Source organism: Numenius arquata, chromosome 3, assembly GCF_964106895.1.
Source record: "Numenius arquata chromosome 3, bNumArq3.hap1.1, whole genome shotgun sequence".
NCBI lineage: Eukaryota > Metazoa > Chordata > Aves > Charadriiformes > Scolopacidae > Numenius > Numenius arquata.
The window spans coordinates 30,240,136-30,267,817 of record NC_133578.1 but is presented as its reverse complement, the minus strand read 5'-3'; the positions used below and the strand labels follow the sequence as shown (position 1 = coordinate 30,267,817).

General features: G+C 38.1%; 1 protein-coding gene across 1 annotated transcript in view; it reads left to right on the top strand.

Annotated features, from left to right (window-relative positions):
• Positions 1–27,682, top strand: part of BMPR2 (bone morphogenetic protein receptor type 2) — a 56,401-nt gene that overhangs the window by 13,285 nt on the left and 15,434 nt on the right. The window contains exons 4-10 of the mRNA XM_074145805.1: positions 15,385–15,492; positions 15,979–16,070; positions 18,100–18,330; positions 22,379–22,493; positions 24,125–24,285; positions 26,020–26,167; positions 27,131–27,267. Coding sequence (XP_074001906.1) covers positions 15,385–15,492; positions 15,979–16,070; positions 18,100–18,330; positions 22,379–22,493; positions 24,125–24,285; positions 26,020–26,167; positions 27,131–27,267 — 992 coding nt within the window. The remainder of the gene's footprint in view (positions 1–15,384; positions 15,493–15,978; positions 16,071–18,099; positions 18,331–22,378; positions 22,494–24,124; positions 24,286–26,019; positions 26,168–27,130; positions 27,268–27,682) is intronic.

Sequence of the window (27,682 nt, the reverse complement as noted above, 5' to 3'; positions counted from 1 at the left end):
AAAAAAAACCCCAAAAGAAACAAAACCCAAACTCACCCCCCTCAGTTTAAAAAAAAAAAACAGACAAAATGATCCTGAAGGGTGGAGAAAATACCCACATTCACGCCAACATGAACTTCTGAAAGATAGACATCTAAACTGCAGCAAATAAAAGTTGTTTATATTCTGACTGCTGTTCTGTTTTCCTCCATTTCTAGTCTCTGAGGATATAATTGCAGTGAGTAAAGCAAAATGGCTGATGCTAACTGAGCCACAGCGAATCACACTTACCAACGTTCTTCCTTAGAACGCAGGTTCAGACACTGCTGCTCCGCAGTGCTATGGGAAAGTAGAGAAAACTTGGTGAAAACTTGTTGTGAAATAAAGCATGGAAAACCACCACAAGTCAGTGATAGATGAATATATAGGAAATAATTAAACTGGTTTTTGAAAAAGTTTTTTAATGATCCTGAAGAGTTACTCCAAGCTTCCTCTGCCTTCATCAGACCTGTAGCAGATCAATCATGCGCTCGTTAGCTGTGCAGATGGAGCTGGGAAGTGTCCACCACCGCACATAGGTTTGGGTGAGCAGAGCACACCTACATTCGACACTCCCAGCTGCGGAGCCATTCATAGCATCTTCGGAGCAAACTAAAAATGTGTGTGGGTGAAATAAATATAGACTGTAAACCAAAAGCATTACACGTGTCCTGAGCGCTGTGCCAGGAGCTCTGGGAGGGATGCTGTCCACAGACCTCCCAGCTCTTGCAAACATTGCTTGTACAGGCACACTCGCAATGAGAGTGAGCCAAGGAAGATGTGGGCAAACCCTGCTCAGCTCTGGAGGGTTAAATAGGAGACTTCTGTCCAGCACTAAGAGAATTGTTAGTGTGTAATGGCAGTGGGAGAGAGTGCATCAAGGGAAAGGTTTTAAACGAATTTGAGATTTCAGCTGTATAGCTCAGGTATGCTAACATTTTTCCTGGTTTTATATAGTTAAATGGGATTTCTAAAAAATTATTATTATTATTTTAATTAAAACATAAAACATCAAGCTCTACTGTGGGGAGAAGTTTTCATAATAGTCTTGGGGTGTTAGATATCCATTATGAAGACCATAATAATTAAATTTTGCTAATGGAGAAAACTCACATATTGTGAATCCTTAATTTCACTGACTTCTAGAATAGACCAAGTGAAATAAGGTACCAAAGGTATCAGTCTAAATAGCTTCTCCCAATTATGCTGAACTTGATCCTACACTGAGCTAGTGTGTAGTATTATAACCTATAGTAGGCTACACAGGGTGGGCAGCGGGGGTGAGCACAGTCCTGCATTCAGTAAGAGTCTGGTTGTATCGTCACCATGTTATGTTTGCTGTGGGACAGAAGTTTCCTACAGCACGGGGGGGTGTGCACTGCTAAATATTTAATTAGCTGAGATCACATGTCACCTAAATGTTCATCAAAGACACATTCATTTTATGCCTGCACACTTAGATGCTAACTTATGAGTGAGCTGGTAGGGGAGCCTGAACTGGTAAATTTGGAACTTTTTCGAGCAGCCTGTTACAAAAATTGAAATGATCGCTTTTAGTCATTTACTGTTTCTGCTTAAACAGGACCTGACGAATAGCCTAGCACATTCAGTGTCACAGTGATGCCAGAGGCATGTCATGAATTTCTTCACTGCATTAATGTATTTCTAATCACTGTAATGGGTTATGTCAGTAGCAGTGTCTTATTCCCAGAAGTGCTATTGGAATGATGCTGGCCTGCATTACGATGGAGCCCTTGAAATGAGATTGGAAGGCAGGCTTTTCCATTTGTTCTAGGTTATTGTAAAAGGAAATAGTTATCAGGAAGGTGCAATTTTTTTTCTTCTGAAGAAGCAAAAAAATGCCTTTCGAAGTTTGACTATCAACTTACAGCTGTAATGTAGCTGTATTTTAATTGTTTGGTAGAAATGTGCTCAAGTACTTGACAACTCGTTACGTTATTGTGGTGAACTTGGTTCCTGACAGACCTTTCCTGGATTTGAAATCTTATAGCAAAGGAAAGTTTAGGAAGCAAAGTAGAAAGTGTATTTTGTAAGCATCATAGAAATCATAGAAAGGGGGATTTCCTTTTTGAAAGGATAGATTGGTAAACAGAACTCTTGTCTAAAACAGATGTCTAATAGGATGGTACCTGCTCAGAGGCGTAACTGGTGTGAGTACCTGTGAATTGTTAGAAGGGATAAGCAAGGAAAACAAACAAAAAAACCCAACCACTGAACTACAGTGCAGGCTGAAAGTGTAAAGTTGATTAAAGTCTTCCCTTTCAGCTGGCAACCATAAATCCTCTTTTTTGTCCTGGTTATGCATTTTCACTGTAATGGAGCTTATAGAATTGTATATTCCTAAATCTGTTTTCTTTTAAGAGTAGCATGAGAACTATGGGCAAAAAAATTCAGAAGGCTAGTGATTGGGGTGTCTTAAATTTTGGGTGACCAAACATGTATGTATTAAAAGTGGGCGAGTTTCACAGTGTCTTTGCTGAAATCTAGAAATGCTTTGAAGGTGTCCAGTTGGGAACCAGAAGAGCAATTTGAAAATCTTGTCTATGACTACTTTTATTTTGTGATGTGTTCAAGCAGAAACACCTGTCAGGAAGGAGTCAGTCTCAAGTTTAGTTTTATTTTGTTGTTTCACAAAAAAGGTTTCTGTTTGTTTAATGGGACTTGAGGTTTTTGCCATTCATTTAACAGGATTTCATGGTACGCTCAGGATTTGAGTAAATCAGATTGACAGGAGACTGCTTTGTATTCATTTTTTAAAAGGCTGCTTTTCCCATTCTAATTTCTACAGTATTTGTGTAAATAAGTGTCTTGTGAAGATATCAATCTTAGTCTTCCAGTTTAATTGTACAGCAGCATTAAAACAGGGCTGTGACAACTTCAGGGAATGATTTAAGAAAATTTTTAATTACATTGAAAATATGTTTGAAGTAGAACAGTTACAGAAGCTGTATCATTCAGTATGTAAAAGTGTTTTATTCAATCTGTGAGATTAATCTAGCAATCACACAGATTCCAACATGGTTAGCAAATCAGCTCCATAGGATTATGAAATGTTTCCTCGTGACCTATTCAGATTTGTGTTGAAATATTTATTCCTGGTTTGAAACAAGTTTGTTACTGTAGGGCAGACAGAACGTGTTATACAAGTGAAGTCAGCTGTATTTCTCGTATACCCACAGTGTAACATGAATTGATAGCTTTGATACCAGCCTTCCTACTTGATTGATGTATATTTATTTTGGCAAGGGTGTTGCCTGAGATATTGTCCTTCCTCCCCTCCCATGGTGTCCCCCGTTGGCTTTCGTACCCGGTTCCCTGCTCGGCATAACCGCAGCTGTACAGCACAGCTGTCAGGCTCCGCGGGGCTGGAACCGGCACCTGGGAGTAGGAGGCAAGGGATGCTTGAGCTGGCACTTGTGCTGCGAGAAAGGAACATCAAACGATGTCTGTATTTCATCTGAAATCAAGTACTTAGATCTGCAGAAGGATTTTGCATAAGTGCAAACTAAGCATTACTATTTATCGTTATTGCCTTTTTCATCTTCGTGCTATTTTAAAATAATCAGAATAACCTTTGAAGTTAGGGAAGGTACTGTTTTTCCCATTATATAACTGGCTAACATTAAGCACAAAGAAACCAAATAACCTACCTAAGATCAGGCTATTCTATATCAGAGCCAGAAACGGAACCCCAGTTTCTCTTTGCTTTGTATTTCAAGTTCTGGAAAATTTTTCTTTCCTTTAGGGAAAAAAAAAAAGGCAATTACATATATTTAACATATACACTCGTGTACCCTCATGTAAGATTCAGTTGTCTGTTTGAAGAACGTCACTCCAGCTGATGCCTTGGAAACAGAAGCTGCGTGTCGGTGGAGACTATTGATCTTGCTGGGGTCCTCCTGAGGTTAAAACCTTTCTCCTCACTGGCCCATTATCACTGTTTCCACCCCACTGAGTGCTGGCCATGCCTCTGTCTCCTCCTGACGGCTCTGCTGGGCTTGTCAGGTTTCCACAACATTCTGTCCTTAATTTCTTTCTGCTTAAGGATGTCCCCAAATAGTTGCACCTCATATCTGTGAAGTGTCTTTGAGAAGGAGGTTCTTCCTGCCCAGAAGGCAGCTGAATCTCCATCTAAGCAAGGATAGAGATAGAGGAAAATAGCCTCAGCTCAGGCCTCTGAGCTGGGCAGCATAGACGGCTTTCAGCAGGAGCCAGGGGAAGTTCAGCTGCTCCACTGACCTCCTCCGCTCACTGGCACCGACGCAGAGGGAGAGCAGTGTCTTCAGTCATGGCGCTGTGCTGGATGGGAGCTGGATGAGGAATGGGAGTGAGAGAGAGAGACTGAGAGACACTGATGCTGACTGAATGATGGTGCCTAAGACCTTGAGGAGAAGAAGGGAAGATGCTGTTCACTGAGTTCCTTGGGGACACTGGAGCGAGATAGGAGGGGGATTTTTGGCTGGCCCCAACCTCCCGCTTTCTGCTTCATCTGTCACTCAATTCCTTCTAACAATAGTTTCATCTGGGACATACCTGGTAAGACCAACCAGTACGATGTTAGAGGGTGGGGAAATGTAATAATTATTGTTGTCTTAAAGTTACAAAAGCCTTCTAAAATATTCTTGAAGTCCTAAAAAGAGAATCCAATAAAAGTTAGAGATTACATGGCTATGTAGAAAAGATGACTGGGAAAAACAAGAGAGGATTAATGGGAAAACAGGACATGTACTTTCGTGTTAGACTTTGTCCTTCTAAACCATTATAGGAAGAGCTGGAGCAGATGCATACCTTTTGGAATGCCACGGGTGTTGTTTGAATTGGCATTAGCCACACAAACATAGTCTTTAGTAACCAGGAATGTTTCTAAAACGTTAGACAGCTTTAACTCACAGCTCTGTAGCACATGCCTTCAAATGTAAAATTACAAACCCTTTTACATACTAGAATGTATGCTATACTGAGTTGTACTGAAAGTATAGAAAAATGTTCTTGAATTAAAAAAGTAGGAAGAGTTAAGTTTTAGTACTAAAATATTTGCTATGCTTGAGGATTACACTTGAGAATTACAGTATTAAGCTGATTTAGGACATTAAAGCTGAAGTACCAGCACATAAGCCAGAAGTATAATGAAAGGTTTTGTCAGAACTCATTTTCGCCCTATCTGTTTGTATTGATCTTGGGTTTTTACTTGAACAGGTTAGTTGCCTAAAATTGTGCTATAATTCAGGTCTCGTTGCATGTTTAAGGGAATTATTTTGGAATAAACACCCTGTACAATCATGTCTGTTAAATCAGTTAATTTTTCATTGCCTTTTGCTAAGGTTGACAGGAAGAAAATATCCCTGAACATCAGTCAGAGACGTGCAACTTTATTGACAGGGCATCATCTTACCTGCCTGCACGGCAGCAGAGGAGCGGGCAGGCAGGAGCAGCCATGGCTGGCTCTGCCGGCCATAAACAGAGACACCCGGCGCTCCTCCGGGGTGCACCCAGCAAGCGCCTGCTTGGGCAGGCCTGGCCGCCCCACGCTGCTTGGGCTTGGCTCAGCGTTCCCACCGAGGAAGCTGCTGGCAAGGGGGGGGGACACGTGAGTTTGTAGGAGCCAGGGGAGCACGACCGATTGGTAGACAGCATTCATGGGCTTTGGAGCTCTCGAAGCCATGAAAAATGCAGGCACGCAGGATCAGAGCTGCCTTTCCTAAAAGACTTAGGGTTTTGGGGGAGTTTGGTTTGTTTGCTTGCCCGTATAAAAATAGGCATTTTAGTGGTTTGATGTCATTTTTTGGGCTCTATTTTTAGTGTCTGGGAACACTACAAACATGAAATATTTAACTGTTGAGCCTGTTGGATTTAAAATAACTTAAAAGAGCCTTAAAGAGGCTTTGTGAAGTACTCGTTTTTTTCCATTGCAGCACATGCATTTTTTGATCCAGTGTTTTTACAGAGGCTGGAAGAGCGCCATTATGTTAAAGCTGGGGTTACCATTTCATTTGATAAGGAGGAAGACCCGTTGGTCCAAGATCAATATAAGAGGCTAATGTAAATGGTTTTTTTCAGCCTTTTTATTAAAAAAACATTTTTCTATTTTATTTCAATATAGAAGATGTCCCCAGTATGTGGTTAAGTGCCCAAATTTGCTTTCCATTGAGCTTGAAGGCAAGGTTGAGGTGTACTCAAATGCAGCAGTTTGCCTACAGAAGTAAGATATTTCTTTTATCTCTGTAGCAACCATGTCTTTATCGGTATACAGGGAACTTCAGAAGGATAATCTAAATTTGGATTTGTTTTTGAATTGCTATTCATTTTACATGCATCATGACTATAAGAGTCTATTCAGTAGTGTTAGAAATTACAATGAAGATGCCTGAACTCACAGAAGAAAAGACAAAAAGAGAAGTTCTGTTGGGTTTTTATCAGCTCAGGAATTGCTTCTGTACAAATGTGACAAGCTGCTAATTCACCTCTCTGTATGTAGTCATCAAAGAGTGAGCCATTAGGGATTGTGTAACCTGCTTCTCTGCCAAAGAAATTACCACACATGCTTAATTTTTAGGTTTCAGGTATCAGTGCAGCCTTCAGTTTTCAAAACAAACAAAAAAGGCAAACCTAATACCCACAGCCTGGCTCCGGATTAGGTGTTTGGTGGCAGCTGGTACCCCAGAGGAGGACAGAGGTGCCAGAAGGGATTCCACCTCTTGGACCACCTGGCCACAGGGGCAGCGAGGGAGCCCTCCGCTTTGAGACAAAGTCCAGAAAGCTCAAATCCAGACTGCATTTTCTGACAGCACATTTTTAACGAGAGATCTGCCCACTGAAACTCTCCATCACGAATGACTGACTTGTAGCTGTAGCAGGATTCCTCTGGAGCATGCTGCGGAAAATAAATTTTACAGCCCAAGCTGTATGATGTCTGAGACGTTCTCTGAGGAGGCAGACGACGGGACCTGTGATGCATTGTTGCCAGGTCGTGATGTTACTGCAAGTCTCATGAGAGTCTGGTGCTTTCTTATAGCCCAGGTTCCATACACAGATGCAATTATGTGGAAAATGAATTAAAATTTTAGCTCTCCTGATATGAAGAAAAACATGAAAAGATGCATCATAAAGGACACTTCATGACAATAAGTATATAAGATTTTATGTAGAAAGTTAAATCAATCAAATATGATGATGCTAAGTGCAACATGGAAACATATTGGTGACTATTTATATCTTCTCTTCAAATAATGGAATGATTGGAACTAAGTGCAAATTTTCATCTCCATCTAAGCCAATAGACTAGAAACCAAGGATTTGCTCTTAAGTCCAGGGAAAACATCCTTTTTCAGTTATGAAAGAAAATTGCCTTAGGGTTACTGGTTGGCAGGATTGTATTGTTAAAGAATGTTGCACCATGTCCCACAAAAAATACAGTTCCTGTTGTGCCTTTCGACTGTGTGAGCACTGAGTGCTCAGTCCTCTTCCATAGAAGTTTTCTTGCCAACTTCATTGTGCATCCAGGTGCCTCCAAAAATTCTATGTGAAATCACATTCCTTACCTTAACTTTGGTTTAAGTATTGAAGTTGATAAGTATCAGATACTTACATTTTATACTATCTTACTACAAAATTTGGACATGGATTTTGATTTTACTAATAATTTGTCAAGCACTTGCAGAAGGATGCAGCCTCTCTTGAAATATATGGGCTCATAAATTGGAATTAAGATAATAGTTCTTTTTAAAGCATGCACCTATAAAAGCTTAGGTGAATGGCAAAAGTTGTTTAGGAAATGCTTTTTTTTTTTTTTTTCTTTCATCATTCTCAGCTGTGTACAGGTTTAATGGAAAACTGACAATAGCTCCTGCTGGAGTTCATTGTAAAGGTCTGTAGAATATGCAGTCCTGAGTAGCATTCTCTAAGCAATCCTGCTTCAGCAGGGGAGTTGGACTAGATGATCTATATGGTCCCTTCCAACTCTAAAAAAAATTCAGTGAAATTCAGTGAATATAACTTTAAGGTTTTCTGACCTTGTAGTTTCAGCCTAACTAAAAATTTGGGGTTAAATGCTTTTAGTTAAATTGGTGTAGAAGGCTGTGTGATTGGGATTCTTGTTTGCATATATGAAAATCTAACCTATGTCTGTGGTATCTAAAAGGATACTAACATATTTCTGTGTTACAAGTTCTATACTTTTTTTTTTTTGGTTCACATTTTCTTCCCTGCACTGAATGAATTTAAGATTTACTTAAAATAGTTTGAGTGGTTTTGGTATAATGTTTGTGTTGGAGGCTTTCTTGTCATTTGCTCTAGCGTGATGAAGACTGAACTCTCTTGCTACGGGACAGTGGATCAGGAATGAGGTAGTGGTCAGTTGGTTGGAAAGAAATGTTGATTACTCTCCAGAAAAGAGGGGGAAAAAGACCTGATGAGGTGTTTTGGTTTGGTTGGAATGCGCTGCTAGAATGCAGTAAGGGATGAGGGCTTATTTTACGCTTTGTGGAAGATTCCTAGGACATGTTTGATATGAGCTATGTGTAAACGGAACAGGTAAACAGACTGTGATTGAGATCTGTAGGCCTTTGGAAAAGATTGCTAATTGTGTGTTTTTTCAAAAGACCACGATCTTATCACTATCATGAAAGTTGTACAGGGCCACTCTGAAAAGAAATGCAACTTTAAAAGCAAGTAGAATTAATTATACTTGAAAAGTCTCTTTTCCAATCTGCAGAGCATATTTGCAGTCATCTGCAGCTGAAGGCCATATTGCCCCCACACTTCAGCCTTCCATCTCGCGCTGCGTTGGTGACTGAACCGTAAGGTTTCCCTCATGCTTCTGATCTCATCCTCAGTATCATTAAGATTCCTTAATGGAAAAGCAACTTCTGCAACAGATTGGCAATGAACATACTGAATCTATCACATCAAAGAAATAGTTGTAGGATGGCGTGAAGACTCTGCTTCTTTTTAAGGCGACCTATATGAGTAGATCTTTTGAGTCCCTGTGTAATTTTGCTGACTTTGATCAGAGTCCATACAGCTGTAGTTGTTTTGAAGAATCAGATGTTACTGTTGTGCAGGGAAGGTTAAAGGACGGTGTTTTCCTTATTTGTTGGAGGTTAACAACACTACTTACTTGGTGATATGGCAATTTAAGTAAATATTAATATTTTGGTACTTAACAGCTGTAAGACCACTTGGCTTCTGGCATATTGCGATCAGAAATTCGGTGGCAATATAGGTAATTATTTTTAAAACTGATTTTCATTATCTAGAATAATTGTATGTTTCTCTAAAATGTTTTTATACAATACTTATCTAAACTTAAATACACATATATTTTCTAGCATTATTTACTACTGTGTGACAGATACACAGCTGTGAGTCATTTACATGAAGTGTAGGCAGATTTCTAAAAGTGCAATGAAAAGCTTTAATAGCAATATAGAGATCTGGTGGATATTTATGTGCAAATGTACTTTATTATATGTTCACCCCCATATGAATATATAGCATTGAAACAACATTTCAAAGCGTAATGTTTCATATTCAAACATCTAAAATTTAGAAGAAAACAGCATCATTGCTTGCACAGTTTTAAGGCCATTTCCTTGTGTGTGTTTGTGTTGCAATACAACCTTTAATTATACAATCAAATTTTTCCCCATGGGATTCCTGGTTTTTCAACATGGGTAACACTCCCTGCCTATTCTCACGGCTGTCTTAAAATGTCTCATCATAGCAGGGAGCTCTTTGGCTATCGTGGTGTAGCACCTTTGGTATAGTGGTAGAGAGGAGTTTTCAGAACAGCTTTCAGTTGCTCTAAGGAGGAGACTGTCCTCCTACTCCTCATTTCCCATTCCATTCACTTCAACCTTGTGATTTTGGTAATAATACCAGGGGCAACAATCTGCTGAAAGGTGAAGTAGATGTGAAAAATCTGCATAGGGTTCCTCACAGTTTGTCAATCAGGCTGGAATATTTTACCTTCACAGCACAAACTTGGTGCTTGAACTGACACAGGAACGTTGGTAGTGACGGGTGAGTTGATGCTTTATCTGGAGTGGCCACAGAGGGAAGATCTACTGGGGTGGGGGGAACTAAGGGGATAGCTGTCTGCAGGTTTCACAGTATTTGCTGGTGGGAGGAGAAAATACAGGAATTGCACATCCTCTTTCTGGCTCCCAGGGAAGGGTTCTGTATGTTTACAGACTCTTTTACCATTTGCTGTTGTTACCTGGTTTTGTCTTAGTTTTCTCTGATTTCTCAAAATGTTCTTTGATACAGGATAAATGCTAATTTTAAAGTGTGGAAACAGGAAGCATGCAAAAGAGGCTTTCATTTTCGAATGTTAAATTGCAGAGAAATCAAAGACGAAACTTTCTCAAGCATAGGCACAGATTGGAATGCTTTTGCATTAATTAATGTTACAAGCTTATGTTTATAGTGGAAAAGTTAATTTGAAGGAAAAATATTGGTCCTCCTGATGCCACTAGCACCATCAGCATTCTTTGTTCTGTGTCACTCCTGGGGAAGGTTAGGAGGGCTGCAATAGACAACCTCCATGTGTGGCAATATGGGAGCTTAATGTTAAAAAATTAATTTACCAAAGATATTTTATAAGTGTTTGGAAACTATTATGGCAGTGATGCCTGACAAAAGAGAGAGAAATCCCTAATGTGGTAGAAGTGCCTGCCAGGAGTATCCGAAGTGCAGGGCTGGGTTCAGCCAGATGACTCACTTCTAAGCGAGTACGAGAAGTGTTCCCCTTCACAGTTTGCTCTGAAATACATTCTCAATTATTTGTGTGTACCTTTGACAAAATTCTCTCCGTACACAGGAGCTGTTGTACTCGGGTTTTTGGAACCCGAAAAACAAGCTCTTTATTGATGGTGAGGTCAGGACGCTTCTGGGAATGGTGGCTTGTTGGTTACCAGCTGCTCCCCAGCCAGAAGGAGGTCATGTCTGCTTTAATGAGTCATGCTTTGTTTCTTTTTCTTATTTAAAAAAAAAAAAAGAACAAAGACTGTTACACTGTTTACTGAGATATTTCTTTGTGATGGGATTGGTGGACTTCAGAAAAAATGTTGACTAGTATTCAGTTGACTAGTAATCAGAATTACTGGCAGAAACATTCAATATAGAAGTGTATACGTGCTGAGTGCCTTCATTGGCATCTTCTTCTCACTGCTGCTTGAAGAGTCAGTAGCCCTGTGAGCAGTGCTCTCCCTTTCACATCCAAGTGGGAGAAGAAGGTGGCTCTTAAGGTGTTGCGGGCCTTACAACAGTTTCTGTTGCTTTTAATTTTTTGTTTTGGCAGATTTTATTTTAGATCAGGGGGCCTAAGTGGAAGTTGGAAATGAAAACCTCACATATAAATAGTAGTGAAACAAGCAACTATGCTAACCTCTGCTTGCAGTTACAGTAACATAAACTTGAGGAAGCTCTGCTGGTGTCTTCTGCATATAAGTGTAGGTAGAATTTGTCTCAGCAGTCAACTCCTTAACCATTGAATTTTCTAGAGTCTGCAGCTAATCCTGCTCAGCATATGCTATTGGGTTTTTTTACACCATACATTGGCTTGTGAATAGTATTGAGATACCAGTGTTCCCAGTCTGAAATTTGAAGCCGATGTTAGACAGTTTGGTTTTCGTTCGTTTTGTATTTGTCACTAAAGAAATACACAAATATTGGCCATGATCCCAAAACCTCAAATGAGATTGTTTAATAATAATTATGCATGTTTAAAGTCAGTTTGCACTGTGACATGATGAAAAAATACTGAGGCTGGAGGGCAGGTGTCTTGTCATTGTAAATAAACTTTAAAAGCAGAGAGTAGTGATTTTGGGGATGGTGTTGTTAACAGTTTCAGACCAACAAAGTCTTACTTCAGAAAATTTTGTCTGTGCTCCATGATACATCTGGAGCTACTGATAGGAAGTGTAATATCAAATAAAATTTTCTATTGGATTTCCTAATCTTAAAGAGTTGTGGCTGTTTCAGACGAGACTATAAGTTCATTGAAGAAAACATGAAAATAAATTTGTAAATGGGTGTATTTTACATTCTTATTTAAGAAGTGACACACACTGAGGTGCCTTTTGGTGAGTTAGTTAAAATGCATCTCCAAATAATACCAAGAGAAATATGGCTTGTGTGCGTATGTATGCCTATATATAAAATATGTGGTATTTTACTTAGAAGTAGATAAAAGAGGAAATAAAAGTAGTAGATAAAAGTGAACCTCTGCAGATGCCTTGAGAGATCCTATCTGGTTTTGGCTTTGCTAGCATTTCTCTCATCTAGGCATTTAAAGGAAAGTCAGTAGCTGGTGTAAAAGACTAAAGATGAAATATATCCAAAGAAAGAGATGGATTGAAAAAAATGAATTACTTAATGAGTCTTTTTAAGTTTTAGAAGATTTTAAAACTCTGTCAATAGGTGACATCCTTCTTGTTCTGTTTAAGAAAGATTGATAATCTGACAACATCAAAAGTGATTAGTCTTACAAAGCAGATATAGGGCAGATAGAAATAATACTTTTTCTGGGGTTTTAAGGGTCATCCGGGCTTTTTGGCATTGGTGGGTTTTTTGTGCTTTTTTTTTTAATGTAGATTTACCATGTAAAAGATTGTAAAATTGTCCTTGCTGGGAAATGACTCGCCATCATATGCAGTGTTTTACCCACTCATATTGTTTTGAGCTGCACGTTACATTGAGATGTTCAGTTACCCTTATTAAGAAATCTGTATTTATTCTTAAATTTATAAATGTTACTCAACAACCTGACAATTGTTAAGTCACACTGTAGGACTGCCTTGGCTGTTGGAATGTTGACAACATTATTTTAAAATGTTTGTAAGAAACAAAAGTTGGTTCTAGATAAGCCATATAAGATCTGTTAAGAAACAACTTTATTTAAAAAAATAAATTAAAACATTCTTTCCTGTTGAAGGCCAAGGAAGTTCTTTGAGGTTACCTGGTGGCTGCACAGCTACCCACTAAGGAGAAAATGCCCCCAGAGGTGATGGTCCACAAGGAATGAAAAAGCAATGATCCTTTTTCTCTGCCTGTTTTTCTACTTCTGATCAGCACAAAATGGTGTTATTTGGAGATTTTATAGTAGCTCTCCAGCCTGCATAATGCCACCATTCACAAGCTTCTAAGGGGAGAAAGAGCAAGTGTCCCGATGCAGCCAGTGCTGCTAAATAGCCCTGTTGCTCAGGATGCCCTGGGCAGCGCTAGAAGTGGAGGAACAGCAAAATCCTGTTCCAGGGCAGAGGAGAGCCCTCATGATGGAGGCATGTCGTTAAGCCTTTGTTTGTAGGAAGAACTAAAGCAGAGCAATAAAACTTAGATAGCATTTGACAAACAGTGGTGGAAATGATTACTGTGTATTTAGCAATGGGAAGGTTGTAAATGGCTGCACCCTGGTTGTGGGATCAAAGAAAATACAGCTGAGATTATAGCAAAAAACTCAACCCCCTCAAAACTAGGTCTGTCTTGAACTGATGCAAAAAACCACCACATTTAGTATATATTTTAAAAGACAGGCCAATAAAATGTAAAATCCATTCACAAAAATACGAAAGTCAAAATTACGATTTCCCTGCCAGCAATTACTCAGCTTCTTACACTTGTGTAATATTTCATATAGCTTTGTATGACGTAACAGTTTCCTTATGATGTTGTGTTTTTTAATATATATGTATGTATATGTTTTGAATTTGTAATTTAAACGAGAATTGTAACATGTATCTTTTCATTTCCTCGCAGTGGAAGTCACACCTCTCATTCCACAGTACAGTGCTCTGTGGCAATAACTTGTTTTCTTAGTGAAGCTTATTTTACCAAAACCAGTAGTGATGGTATTTCTTTTGATTTTTGAACAAATGTAAATTTGGTGGTGTCACGATTATCACTAGCTCCCCCTTATTTAAAGGGTTTATCAGATATGAGCTGCATGTTATTTTTGGTGGGTGATTTTTCACATACTTCTATCACAGATGAAACGCTCTCTTGTGTTTTGTTTTACCAGCTTTTTATTATTTCCTCTTACCATTATGATTATGTGAAAATGGAAGCTGTTGTCTTTTAAATTTGCTTTCTCTTCTTATCTGGTTCTCTTGTGTCTGTCTGCACTGGGAATTGGAATAAGCCAATCATGTTTAATTTCTTTTAACTGCAGTTCAAGCCAAGTGAATTTGTCAGTTTATTCAGCTAGTGTGGACTGGGATAAATTGTATTCCAGTCTCACCTAAAAATTTACCCAATGTTTAAGCCTTGTGTGCATTTTATATTTTGTGGTTTTAGCACAGTTAGGCCTCATTACGGTCTTTTAAGGAGTGCTTTTAGCAATATATAAGACAAGTTTAAACATAGTTCCTAAACTTGGTTTTGAAGCCAAAGTAAATGAGGTCTTGTAGTGCCACATTCCTGTGATTCTGACATCAGAGGAGTATCTGCAGTAATAAATTTTATATTAAAGTGGCTGAATTTTTATACGCCTGCAAGAGGCAAGACTGGGGTCTGACATGGAGAAGCATTAAGCTAACTATTCACGATGCTAACAAATTTTTTCATGAAAACTTTTTCCATCTTTGGAAGAAAAAAAAAAAAGAAAAAGCAAGATACTTACAGTTTGACAAAAATCAAGTGTTATTTTTAAAAAGGCTAAAGTTAAAAATAGCTAGTAAAACTAGTTATTTAATTTTGTTTAGTGTTTTACTGTTTCAGGTTTCTTGATACTCTCCCGCAGTCTGTGGAGATGTCTCTGTCTTTTTGTGAATTCAGGAGTAACAATTACACTAAAAATTATCTGAGCGCTGACATGAAATAAATCAAAACCCCAAAGTATTTTGAAATATTTGCACAAATGGACTTGTATCTAATGTATATTGTAGATATTTGAATAATTCGTCACGTTTGCAGCATTATTAGCAAACTCTTTTGAGATTCTCATTCTGGGAAAAATAATTAAAAATCCCTTGTAATGGTTACAGAGCTGTTTCATACCAGGAAACTGGATTAAGGCACAGATAGCAGAGCAGGACTGCATCAACGTGGCCTTGCATGGCTGGGCTGAACTTTGCCAGCTAGAAAGAAGATTCACTTTTTGCTGTTGGTGCCTCTCTCTCTGGTGGCAAGGGAGGACTGGGAAAAGCTGCTGATGAATGTGCACTCAGCTGCATTTGAGCTGATCAGGTCTTTTGCTATCCCTAGATTTTAAGAGGAAAAAGAGTTTAGTGCAATGCCTTACAATCCAGAGTACAATTTTTTCCTCATTGTAATAACAATTACATGTTTTATAGTGCTGATTCTTGCAAATTTACAATTTACAAGAGTCTTCATCTTGTTTTCTTTCAGATTCTTCTCATTTTCATCGAGATGAGACTATAGTTATTGCCCTTGCATCTGTGTCTGTACTGGCTGTTTTGATTGCTGCTCTGTTCTTTGGATACAGGATGCTTGCAGGTAGGGTTTGACAGTCCTCTATTTTTTTAAAAATTGTTCTTTTGACTATTTCTCAAAGTTACACTTAAGCTTTCTGTTTTCCCCAGTCCTATTGTATGTTTGTACATAATGCTCCCACTTCTCCTCTCTGACACTTTATGGTGATATCCCTTTCATAACAGTTCAGAGAGATTTATGATTTCTCCAAGCTGGCATTTTGGGACCCATTTTTCTTCAACAAATCCTCTGCTCAAAACAGCTTAAATGAGGCTGTGAACATGCTTTATGTTATTGCCAGTGACATTCAGTTATCAAAATAGTTGTGTAACAGCCTTAAGTTTGTACCTATCAGCACCTTCACTGCTGATTTTACAGGACTGCTTTTTATTTGTTATGTCCTTGCCTGCAATATGAATTTCTGTCAAGTCCCAGGTAAGTTGTAATTTCACTTGTAGCATGGCAAAAAAAAAAGGGAACTGTCTAATTCCCCCCCAACACCTTCCACAGGAGACCGTAAACAAGGTTTGCACAGTATGAACATGATGGAGGCAGCAGCATCAGAGCCCTCATTGGATCTGGATAATCTAAAGTTGTTGGAGGTAAATGTTCAACTCTGTTCCTTAATCTTCATTTTTATTCAATGTAACACTTGTGGTCCTATCACCTCCCAGGTATAGTTACACAAAGAAATGTATCAGTGCTTCTGTAATATTTTCTTCTAAATCATAGTTTAAAGCAGAAAAAAAAAAAAAAAGGTAGGTTACAGCAGTTACATTTTGCCTGGTTTTGTTAGTAGTATTGTTGGTATTAGCTGGAACATGTTCTACCTTGAGAAAAAAATACTAAGCACTGGAAGGTAATGGAGGTAATTGGAATGTGCTCTATTTCAGCATTGTATCAAGTGATCCATCTTTTTGCTTGGCACTGATCGCTTCAAGTGCAGTATCCTACCGTAGTCATTTGAAATGCTTTAGTAATGCTATTGTAATATAGAGTTTACTGCAGACAGTACAGTATATTGTGAGTGGTGCATTTATGTGTAGTCATTCTTCACAGTGGTATGCTCTCCATCTCCATGGCAACTAGAGGCCAACCAGAACTTTCTACTCAGCTTGGTATTAGATGTATCATCAGAAAAATGCAAAATGTTGTGCTTGCAATTGGTATGCTTGATATAACTTATGGAATTTGTAAAAGCTTTTAGCCGGAAATATATCAGTAGAATGACTGAGAGAGATTGAGAGAGTGGTACTATTCTTCTTTTTGCCCAAGATAAATCACACCCAGAGATTTAGGCTGCGGACATGTAGCCCCACTGCACGGTGGTCTGGGCAAATGGTGACAGCAGACTAACCAGCAGAGAAGCGTGGGTGCCTTCTGCAAAGAAAAAAGTACTTGAGACGGAGTTTACAAGAGTATAAGAATGTGTATTGTAGAAGTGTGCAAAGCCCCAGATGAAATTACTCGTACTGATATGCAGTCTTGGAAAAAGCATTGACTTTGTTGGTAGAGAGATCTGCTATGGGCTCTTCTGTCCTCTCTCTTCAATCCTAAGGATCTGATGCCTCACCCCCGGTCACAGGGTGTTGCAGAACAAATTGTCTTAACCTGTGCTTGCCTTTTCACATCTCTGCATTCTGGGTTTGTACCTTGAAGTGACTCGCTGCTGCTTGGCAATCTATTGACCTGGAAGGACTAAGAAATAGAAAGTCTGTCTGTTAAATGGTACTTTATTGTTGAAAACTTTCCTGTTAGACAATTTTACCATGTTTAGAAGCATTACTTTTGTAATCTTTTGTTTTTTCCCTTCCTCCTCCTTTTTTAAGTATTTAAGACGTAAAAACATACTGGTCCATGAAATTCTCACAGTTTCATGTCTAGGTCTTCCTGAAAATTATTTGGATGAAACAGATGCTTAAATTCCTATGTAGATAGAATTTTTTGTGCTTTAGAAACTAAGACTTCTCCTGAAGGGGATCCTGTGTTTTGGTTTAGACTAGAGATTGCATCTTTCTTCAGTTGCTGTGGAGATGGGAAAGACCATTATGTGTAGACTGTCTAACATAGTGGGGGCTAGAATAAAGATTCACAGGTAGTAAGGAGTTAATTATTCATTTCTGTTAAAACCTGTTTACCTCTCTTGGTATCTATTTTGCACTACAAATGCATACATTGTTGCTACTAACCTGAAAGGTACAGCAACCTAAAATGTTTAGCTTAATGTCTGTGATCTCTGGAGTCAATTAAAATTGATTACAGAAAAGCTATAAGTGTCTAGTAGGCAAAAGTTTAATAAGAGAATTAGCAGCATAAAACACATGGATGTTATTGATTCCGTATATAAAATGGCTGAATAGATTATTTATGATTTACTTACCAGGTATTCAGACTATAGATCGATTTAGTAACATCTAAGTTTGCCTATGCTGAGGTTTCCAGCTCCAAAATAACTTTTATGACAGCATTCTAATTCTAGTTTTCAATGCAAAATATTTACTATATTCACTATTTTTTATAGTGTAAGTCAGTATAAAAGTTGGCATTAAGTCTTTGTAGATTGACAACTTGGATTTTGTCTTCATTTGTAATTTAGTGAACTAATTATTTACTTTTTTTTTTTTTTTGCAGTTGATTGGCCGGGGACGGTATGGAGCAGTGTATAAAGGCTCCCTAGATGAACGTCCAGTTGCTGTGAAAGTATTTTCTTTTGCTAATCGTCAGAACTTTGTCAATGAGAGGAACATTTACAGGATTCCACTGATGGAACATGACAACATTGCCCGCTTCATTGTGGGGGATGAGAGATTCACTGCAGATGGCCGTATGGAATATTTATTGGTGATGGAGTATTACCCCAATGTAAGTGCTTTAAAGAAATCAATTGGATTGGTCTAGATTCCCAAGAATAGCCACATAAAAAGGATGTACTTTAGTATTTGTCAGTGTTTTTCATTGCTGCTTCTTGCACAGTAATGTAAAAATAATCTATATAAATTACAATTTTAATGAACCCTAGCATGGGTTACTGTAATACCCTCTAAGATTTCCCAGTTAGTGCTACTAAATGTAGTCTTACAAATTCTTAGCTATAGTATTTGCTCTTGGTTATGGTGCAGGTTATTTTTGTCAACAGTGCAATATTCAAGGACAGGATTTGAAGAGTAGTTTTTACTTAAATAATTGAATAAATTTAAAACTTCTTAGTTTTAAGACGTATCTCTATCACAGTAGTTATGACCTCACTCGGTACCTGTAAATGGTGGGGTTTTTTACAATGAAACATAATAGATCCAATATTGTTGTCAAACCGGTTTGTGGTCTTGTAAATCATGTTGGCTTTTTATACTGTTATCTTCTTTAAAGCTTTCTGTGGCTTTAAAGAAGCTAAAAATTTTAAGCTTTTAAAAAAGCTAAATATGTGGCCATATTTATTTTGCTGTACCATATATTTATGATGTATGACAAGTCTTAAGAAGGCAGCCTTATTTTCCAGAACCATGTCTTCAAATCTGCTTAGCTAACTGAATGCTTACATCCCTCAAATTCATTAATTTGAATTCCTGACGCTGTGTTTGGGTGTGTACGCATGTATAGAAACAAAATTTTTTTAAAAAGACACAACATAAATGTGAATTGCTTTCACGAAAAATTATAAAATGTGATGTAGGTGGGGGTTATATTATATGAACATTTCACAGTTTATCTTGGGAGGGGGTTTGCTTGTGTATGGGAAAGGACTTTAACTGTTCAGTTAAATAATTTTTTTAATGAGCTTTTTGTTCTCAAGTAAGTGAACTCATATTGTATTTCCTCCAGTATGTAAAGGTGATGGCTGAGGCCTGATTTGTTACGGGGACAGTAGGACAAAAGCTGCTTATTCAAGTAGCAAAAAGAAACAGAGCAGTAGTGATGGCCTGTCTTAGGGTATTTTAGACTCTACATATATGCATGTGTTGAAAGCTAAAATGCATATGTGTATATAAATGTCTAAATATATATGCAAATTTAAGGCAACATAGCACTTCACAAATATGTAAAGAGTATCTTAATGAGAGCACACTTGATCATGTCAGCTTATAAGAGAAGGTCATCTAAGAAGAGATTGCAAAGACTAGAAACGACCATAGAAAAAGCTCAGTTGTGCCTATTGCAGATGGACAGTGGCAAAACACGTCAGCTCTGGCCTGCTCTGGCAGAGTAGACTTATTTTCAACTAATTGAGTTAAGTGAAATCAAGTGAGTATTCTGCTCTTGGGAGGATATAGCATAACTGTCTTAACAGGTGATCTGGTTTTGCTGTTTTCTTGAATGAAAGGACTTTCAGCTGAAATGTAATTTGATTGAAAATTGTGTTCTTGTTGCTTATATAAACAGGATCTGTTAACAATCCGATTAAATGCACAGATGAGGCTTATGACATCATATTATCAGATTCTTTCTCAATATGGTGTTAAGAACAGCAAGATTAGTCTAAAATCAATCCACTGGTGGTTTGGAAGTCATTGGAAAAAGTGCACAGCAGGTGTAATTAATGCACAGTGTGATCCTTAATTCAGTGAGCAGATGTTCTGCTGTATGTGGAGCCAAGAGCAGAGAAGGAACCCTGCTGTGGCAGCCCTACTAAAAGAGAATTGCAGTGTTCAAACTGGAGCCATAAATCTTATTTCAATAAGGAGTAATCCATACAAGATGTGTAGGTGAAATATTCCCCATCCAAAACATCATTCTCCTCTAAATGCTCTCCTCCTTGGAAGTAGGAACACACAAACCAGAACATGGTTCTTGGTGTTGCCTCAGTCAAAGCAAGACAGATAGGTTTGGCTCAAATTGTGTTATTATCCAAACATGCCTTCAGACCAAAGAAGGTAGGTGAGCAAGTAATAAAAGGAAAGATACACGTACTTACAATCAACATGCTGTTCTGATGGGACTCTGAGGTGTGACAGGTGAATAAGCAGTAAGTTGCAAGGGATGGTGTAGTAGGAAATACATAACAGAATTTTCCCCCCAGTAGTCAGACACTCACGTCTTTTTAGAACAATAGAAAAAGTCTTGTAAAATACAGTAGAATCTTGTGATTGTTAAAAGAAAAACATCAATTTTATCAGAAGTCATGATCAGAACAAATGTCCCCAGTTTAACATGTAACTCATGACTCTGACAAGAATCATCTCAATTACAAATATATATATCTCTCCAAATTTTGACTAAAAATGTTCCTGGTTATCATTTGTATTGTACTTCATTACAAGCATAAAACCACAGCCCTCAGCCAGCTTAAAAAATACCTGGTGGCTAGCAAGCCTCTGCAGCAGAAAGATCTTGAAGTTCATTTGAGATCTTGATACAGTGAGTGTTTCCAAATCACACCATGACACCAGTCCTGTGGCCTCCGTTAGAATGGGCTGGAATCTCAACCCACAAAGCTGAGAAGAGCCGTTACTGCACCCAAGTTTCCAGCAGTTGGAGGCTAATAAGAGTGTTTGTATTTCTTTAAAAAGCTTTAAACAAAAAAAAAAACAAAAAAAAGAGAAATTCTTTAACTCATTTTTAGATGTATTCTCAGCTGTTTTTTTTTTTTTTTTAATTACCTAAATCTGTTTGAAGCTCATGTGACAGCATTTTAAGCAATGGAAAAAAATGCTCTTGTAAACCTGTATGGTGACATTTGGCCTGTGTTTACACTGAAGAAGGTTATCTGTTTATGGATTCCTTGTTCTGTACAGGCTAAGTCTGAAAAGCTGCAAGACTTTTGTAATTCTATTAAGAAGTGTCAGGAACTTGGTTTTAGTTTTAGCATTGAATTACAAAAAAGAAAGCTTAATGGTTCGGGCTTTCTAAATTATCATATCTAGGTGCCTCCATCTGAACTGTGCATGCATTACATCCCTGAATATCAGCTCCAAATGGACTCAAATGGCACATCCCAGATTTTTTTTAACTAAATGTTACATAACTAATTTTGCAATAAAGTGTTTTTAGTTGCAGCTGATAAAATGTTACATGGTGCATCTTTAAGATTACAGATTTAAACAGGCAAAACTGGGGTAGTTTGTAGTCATAAATAAACATTATATTGTAATATGCATGCAGAGACAGCTGGATGACTTGTTCTTCATGCATGGGGATTTAGGTTTTTTAAACTGAGTGTATTGTCATTGGGGACTATGTGCATAAAAACTGCTCAAAGGTGTCATAGCTTGCAGGATCTGGCTCTTGTTTCAGATAGCAGTCTCAATTTCTAGAATATCTCAGTATCATCATTGACACCCTTCTGGTTGTCTTGGAGATTCCACCACAAATGACTAAAAAATCCCTCATATTTCACATTTAACTTCTCTTTCAAGAAAAAAGGAACATGACATTATTTTTTCCTGTTTTTCAGTGCATGTGGGCTTGCTCCTATTCTGTATTGCCTTTGGGTTTGTTTGGGTTTTGGTATTTTTTTAACATATAAATAGATTGTAACAGGGAAGATGCCATTGAGAGATGTTGAGTATTCTTCTGTAAGTGCTAATGGTATAAAGACGACTGTTTACTAACCCTGGCTATTAATGTCTACAGTTACCTTTTTTCTGTTGTTCAACAAGACTTTTTCAAATAATAAATTAAGTTCGTGGTATGCTTTTGTTTTATAATTAATATCATTATTCCTAAAGGGCAGTCCCTGTTATTCTGTGATAAATTTTCTGTTCCACTTCTTTAGATAAACCAAAGGGCAGCACTAGAAATTAAGGAAACTTGGGCCCAATCTTGTGTTTTAGAACATCTGGGTGAACACAGAAGCAGCTGGAGGATTACACCTTTCAGGACCAATGGATAAAACTGACTCTCCTAAAGATTCTGAGTTATTGAACTGGGAAATGGTTTTATGGTATTTACGGTTTTGTGTCTTGGCTTTTTTTAGGGTTCTTTGTGCAAATATTTGAGTCTCCACACAAGTGACTGGGTGAGCTCCTGTCGTTTGGCACACTCTATAACTAGGGGCTTGGCGTACCTGCACACGGAGCTACCTCGAGGAGGTAAGGCCAGGAAGGGATGCCAGGATGTTCGAGATACTCTTATTTCTATCAGGTAGTAGATTCCTGCCTTTCTTTTTTCTCTGTAACAGCACGGTAAGTAGGAAATGATGAATACAAATAGAGATTACTCAGAACTTCTGATATATTCTTTTCTTCTGAACAATCCCATGTTGTGGGCTGCGTCTGTGATGCTTGTATAAAAACGTGGAGCAGGAGCCGGCGGAGACCCAGAGAAAGGCAAAAGGAGATGGCAGAGCTGTGCAGTGCTGCTGTATCATGGCAACAGAGTACTGAAGACCTGAAGCACTGGATGTCTGTCTAGCAGAGAGCAAACAGATGGGGTGCTCTGTTTGTTTTTGCAGTTCAGACACAAATCACCAAAGCAATTTTTAGTTTGTGTGTGAACTGTATACACAAAGAGAAATAATTAAATCTTCTAACTCCACTGTAGTTTTATTTATCATATCTCTTAATTCTTGTCTAAGGTTGTGGGCCTAGTCTTTGCTGTGTACAAATGATCCTGCTGGACTTAAAGTGTTTTATTAGAGCACCGGATATGACAACATATTGATTTATATCTTTATATCTCTGCTTGCATGCTTCAGCCAGTGTTTGAGCAGCTGAAGTATCATGATTATAAAGCAGATATTCTGAGATCTGTGATGTATCAGGCTGCAGAGTATGGCCTGGCACTGAAGTGTTAGCTTTTTGGCAGTAAACAAAAGGGTGGTAACATTAATTCTGTGTTAAGGTGCTAATGTTTGGATTAAAATTCCAAACTATATATCCCAAATGTTAAGCATCAATTCTAGCACAGAATGACCACTGAAGATGCTGTTAAAAATGCAAGGCTGAAAATACCTAAGTCGGTATTTCTATGTGCCGTTGAAACTGCAGCTATCATCATAACTTCATCATTTTGAAATGTGCAGACAGGTGTGTCCATTAGCAGCCAGAAAATGTTTAAACCTTCCATCATAAAGAAGAGACACCCATAGGCTGGTCTATGAATGCTAGGATGTATCTCATGGAGTAGAATAAATTTCACAGTAAAACTGGTTCTATAGTGCTGGCTGCTTTACTAACAAAAGAAATTGCATATAAACTAGGAACAACTGAGATAATTCTTTGGAAAAGATCGGATCCCTTGCAAGATGAATGTGTTCAGACTCTCTGGAATAATATTGTCTACATATCTTCTGAATAGGTTCCAATCCCTATCATTATGTAAATAGTTGGTGCCGTATTTGACACAGGAGTGTGGATATGAGAGAGAGCATTTGGAGTGGCTGTCAGGGCTGTGGCAGGAGGTCTGTGCTTAAGTATGTGATGTCTCCCCTGCCAAAATCATGCTGAAATATCCCTTGGAAAGAAGCTTACTGGCAAACGCTAAAACTGTATATAGCAGTAGCCTAATATATTGTATAGATTCAGTGAAACTCTGAATGCCAGTCAGTTTTCTATAGATAGCATACTGTGGAGCTTATTATAATGAAGCAAAAATGTTAGCTTTCTAAAAGATAAGTTGATTTTCTGTTTATAATAACTGAGTAGACATAATGAGGTTCTCTCATTTTGCCAAACAGTAAAACTGCTCAAATAATAACAAGCACTTCCATATGTCCAAATAGACCATTACAAACCTGCAATATCCCATCGTGACTTGAACAGCCGCAATGTACTGGTAAAGAATGATGGAACATGTGTAATTAGCGATTTTGGACTCTCCATGAAGTTAACTGGAAACAGACTGGTACGCCCAGGTGAGGAAGATAATGCAGCCATTAGTGAGGTAAGTACAAATGAAGATAAACCAGTGTATAAAGGAAGACGAATTAGTACGGAAGTAACACTGAGAAATAGTTGTTTTTCTTGTTAAAGGGTGAATGTTACAAGGTGATACAATTCCTGTAAAGGGGAATTGCTGCAATACGGGTGAGAAGTGGCTGAAACCTTGATAGGAAGAAACAGGTTTTAGTCTCAAAACACTTGAAAATAAACCTAGCATTTTGAAAGGTGATAGGTTAGCAGCCCTGGAGACTGAAGTTTTCTGTGTGAGATATGAGAAGATGCAAGGTCCATGTTGTTTGTGATGGTGTGATACAGGTCCCCGTGGCCTTGTACTGCAAGTATTAACTGAAGACCAAACATTCTTTGGTGGTTTTTGGTTTTAATTTTTCCGAAATGGTGACATAACATATTCTACACCTTACAACCATTTATCTGTGTGTCATCTGCAATTTTCTGGACTTTAAATGTATACACCTGGGAGAGTAAGTTCATGTAGAAAGACATGGACCAAATAAGAGGGGATGCTTGAAAAAGTACCTTATGGGAAAAGATGAAAGAATGAGGGTTGTTTAAGGAAGTAAAGACAGGGACAGGTCTTCAAATATGTAAACAGCTGCTACAAAGAGAAAGGAATAAACTGTTTGCATTCAGTATGGGTAGGACAAGAGGTAATGGAATTATGTTGTAGGAGGGAAAATTTAGGTTAGTTATGAAAAAACCTTTCTAATCTCTAGAAGGCAGCGAACGTCTAGAATGGACTGCTGAGGAAGGCTATATAGAATTTGTATCATTTTATGAATTTAAGGAACAGATTGGGAAAACATCTGCTAGGAGTGGGTTAGAATGGATTCTGGGCAGAAAGAAGAAAGTGATTTCTTAAGCTTTCTTTTTTATGATGCTGTGACTCAGAGTGGGGTTTTTTTTTTTTGTATAAGCATAGAAACACTGTTACCTGAATATAGGCTACTGAAATATAGTGAGACCATCTTAAACAAAGAATGAAAGTCCCTAATGGTTCGGTATATTTGTCATCTTTTTGCTTTTACAGAAAATCTTTACATTTCGTTCAAAGAATGTGTTTCGCAGTGCTAATGACCTTCCCTTAGAAAGCAAATGCTATATTAATAATACCTAGTGTACAGATCCTCTTTTTAGATCTTGCCTTACTGAACAAAGAACAGGGAAACCAGTTTAAAATGCGAGGATATAGAATAGGACAAAATACTGTCCTACAAGTACTGATGAATGATTGCTCTAATCTAACATATTTCCTAGTGGAAATGTATAGATAGCTTCTAAGGCTGTTAATAACCTTTGACCATGGAAGATGTAGGGGAGAGCCTTGCAGACAGTCCAGGAATAGAGAATGAGTTCCTTGTTCAGCAGCATCCTCTTCCATTATGACAAGTACCTTGGTGTTTAACAGTGATTTCAGGGGAAAAAAAAAAAAACAAACCAAAAATATTTCTGCTGTACATATTGCACATGAGAACATTGAGTAAGGGACAAAATTATTTTGTTTTGGTACATACAAAAAAAGTCACAGAGTAGGGGGAAGGGGTTTATTATGGCTAGGCTTCTGATAAGAAGCTGAGGACATTGATTAGAAGAGAACTGCGTTTTCCTTAACTAGAAAATATCAAACAAAGTACGTATTAAAAGAAATGAATGTTCATAATAAATTGAATTTGGAAATTGCTTCCTAATTTGAAGCTTTGATTTTATGTTTTTCCAGGTTGGTACGATCCGCTATATGGCCCCAGAAGTGCTTGAAGGAGCAGTGAACTTGAGGGACTGTGAATCTGCTTTGAAACAAGTAGATATGTATGCACTAGGCCTTATCTACTGGGAGATATTTATGAGATGTACAGACCTCTTCCCAGGTAACTAAAAGAACTGGAAAAACCGTAAGTAGTAGAAAGTGGTACCAGCGCCCAAAGCTACCCCCTGGCCATAGCTTTTTAAAGTAAAGAAGGGAAATAATTTTCTCAATTGTTTTTGCCATTAAGTCGGTGCCATCTAGCGTTCAAGATGATTGTTGTCAATACACTGTGTTTAATATGTCAGTACAGTGTGAAGCATGGTTCATGCTGAAAGACTTAAAATTACCTGTTTAAGCAGATTGCAGGCCTCATGGTAAGTGAAATTTGAGCATTATTATTATTATTGTCCAGAGGTTACGAACAGTGAGAGTTGGGCTGATGGCAAAGGCAGTAGTATCAGTTCTTAGAACTGATGGAAGTGCCTGAAATGTCTTTCGGACTTTCTTCATGAAAGAATGGATGGGAAAGTGCTGTGATTTAATGTAGCCTTTAGTCAGTCATACTTTTATTTATGCTAGTGACACTGAAAATTCAGGGAAATCCTCCATATCTGTAAGATAAAATAAGAGGAAGCAGACACTTAAAATTTAAAACCTGAGATTGTGTCACAACCACCATCTTCTTCCCAAGATACAGCACATCGAGTTAATCTGACATGCAGCGTTCTCTCTGTAGTCAAACAGCTGCGCTTTATGTGCAGAGACTTGTAATCTTGCTGGGCTTCCTCCCAAATGAAGTGCATGAATATATTCAGAAGTTTCACAGAAATTAGGTGTCATCCTCAGGCTGTAAGACATTCTGAATGTGCCACTCAACCAGCAAAGTTTGAAGATGCTATCCCTTGAGAGGTTACTGAACAACACTTAAGTCATTTGCAGTTAATTCAGCCTTCTATGTGAAGTCAGACTTTGGGGGAAAGCGGAGAACATCTCGATAGACAGCAACTTTGATGCTACCTTTCATCACCTGAAAGCCCTTGCTCTGCCTTTTAATCTGTGATGTTTTTCTTTCTTTTGCTAACAGGGGAATCTGTGCCAGAGTACCAGATGGCTTTCCAGACAGAAGTCGGAAACCATCCCACTTTTGAAGATATGCAAGTCTTGGTGTCTAGAGAGAAGCAAAGACCGAAATTCCCAGAAGCGTGGAAGGAGAACAGCCTGGTGAGATAGAATATTTTCAAAGAAACATTCATCTAACAAGCTTTAGGGTGTACTCACTTCTTAAAAGCAATTTTTGAATACGTCCTTTTTATTATTATTTTTTTTGTTAGTACTTAAGGATTGGGAGCTGCTTCTGTCTGGACTGCTTAATTATTGAATTCATTTTTTGAAAAGCCATTGACATGAAAGCTAGATTTCTTTTAATGAAAAATACTATGATTATTATCAGATCCTGAAGTGTGATATACAGAAGGTAACTTGTTATATTAATTGCTAGACAGTATCTGTAGTATTATGCATGAAGTGCCCATATGTTCTCTGTATGCTGGATGGAAACATCAAGGCACTTTCTGCCTTTTGACATCATATAAACTAGTAACACCTTAAAATAGTTGGCAAAAATGTAAATATACTC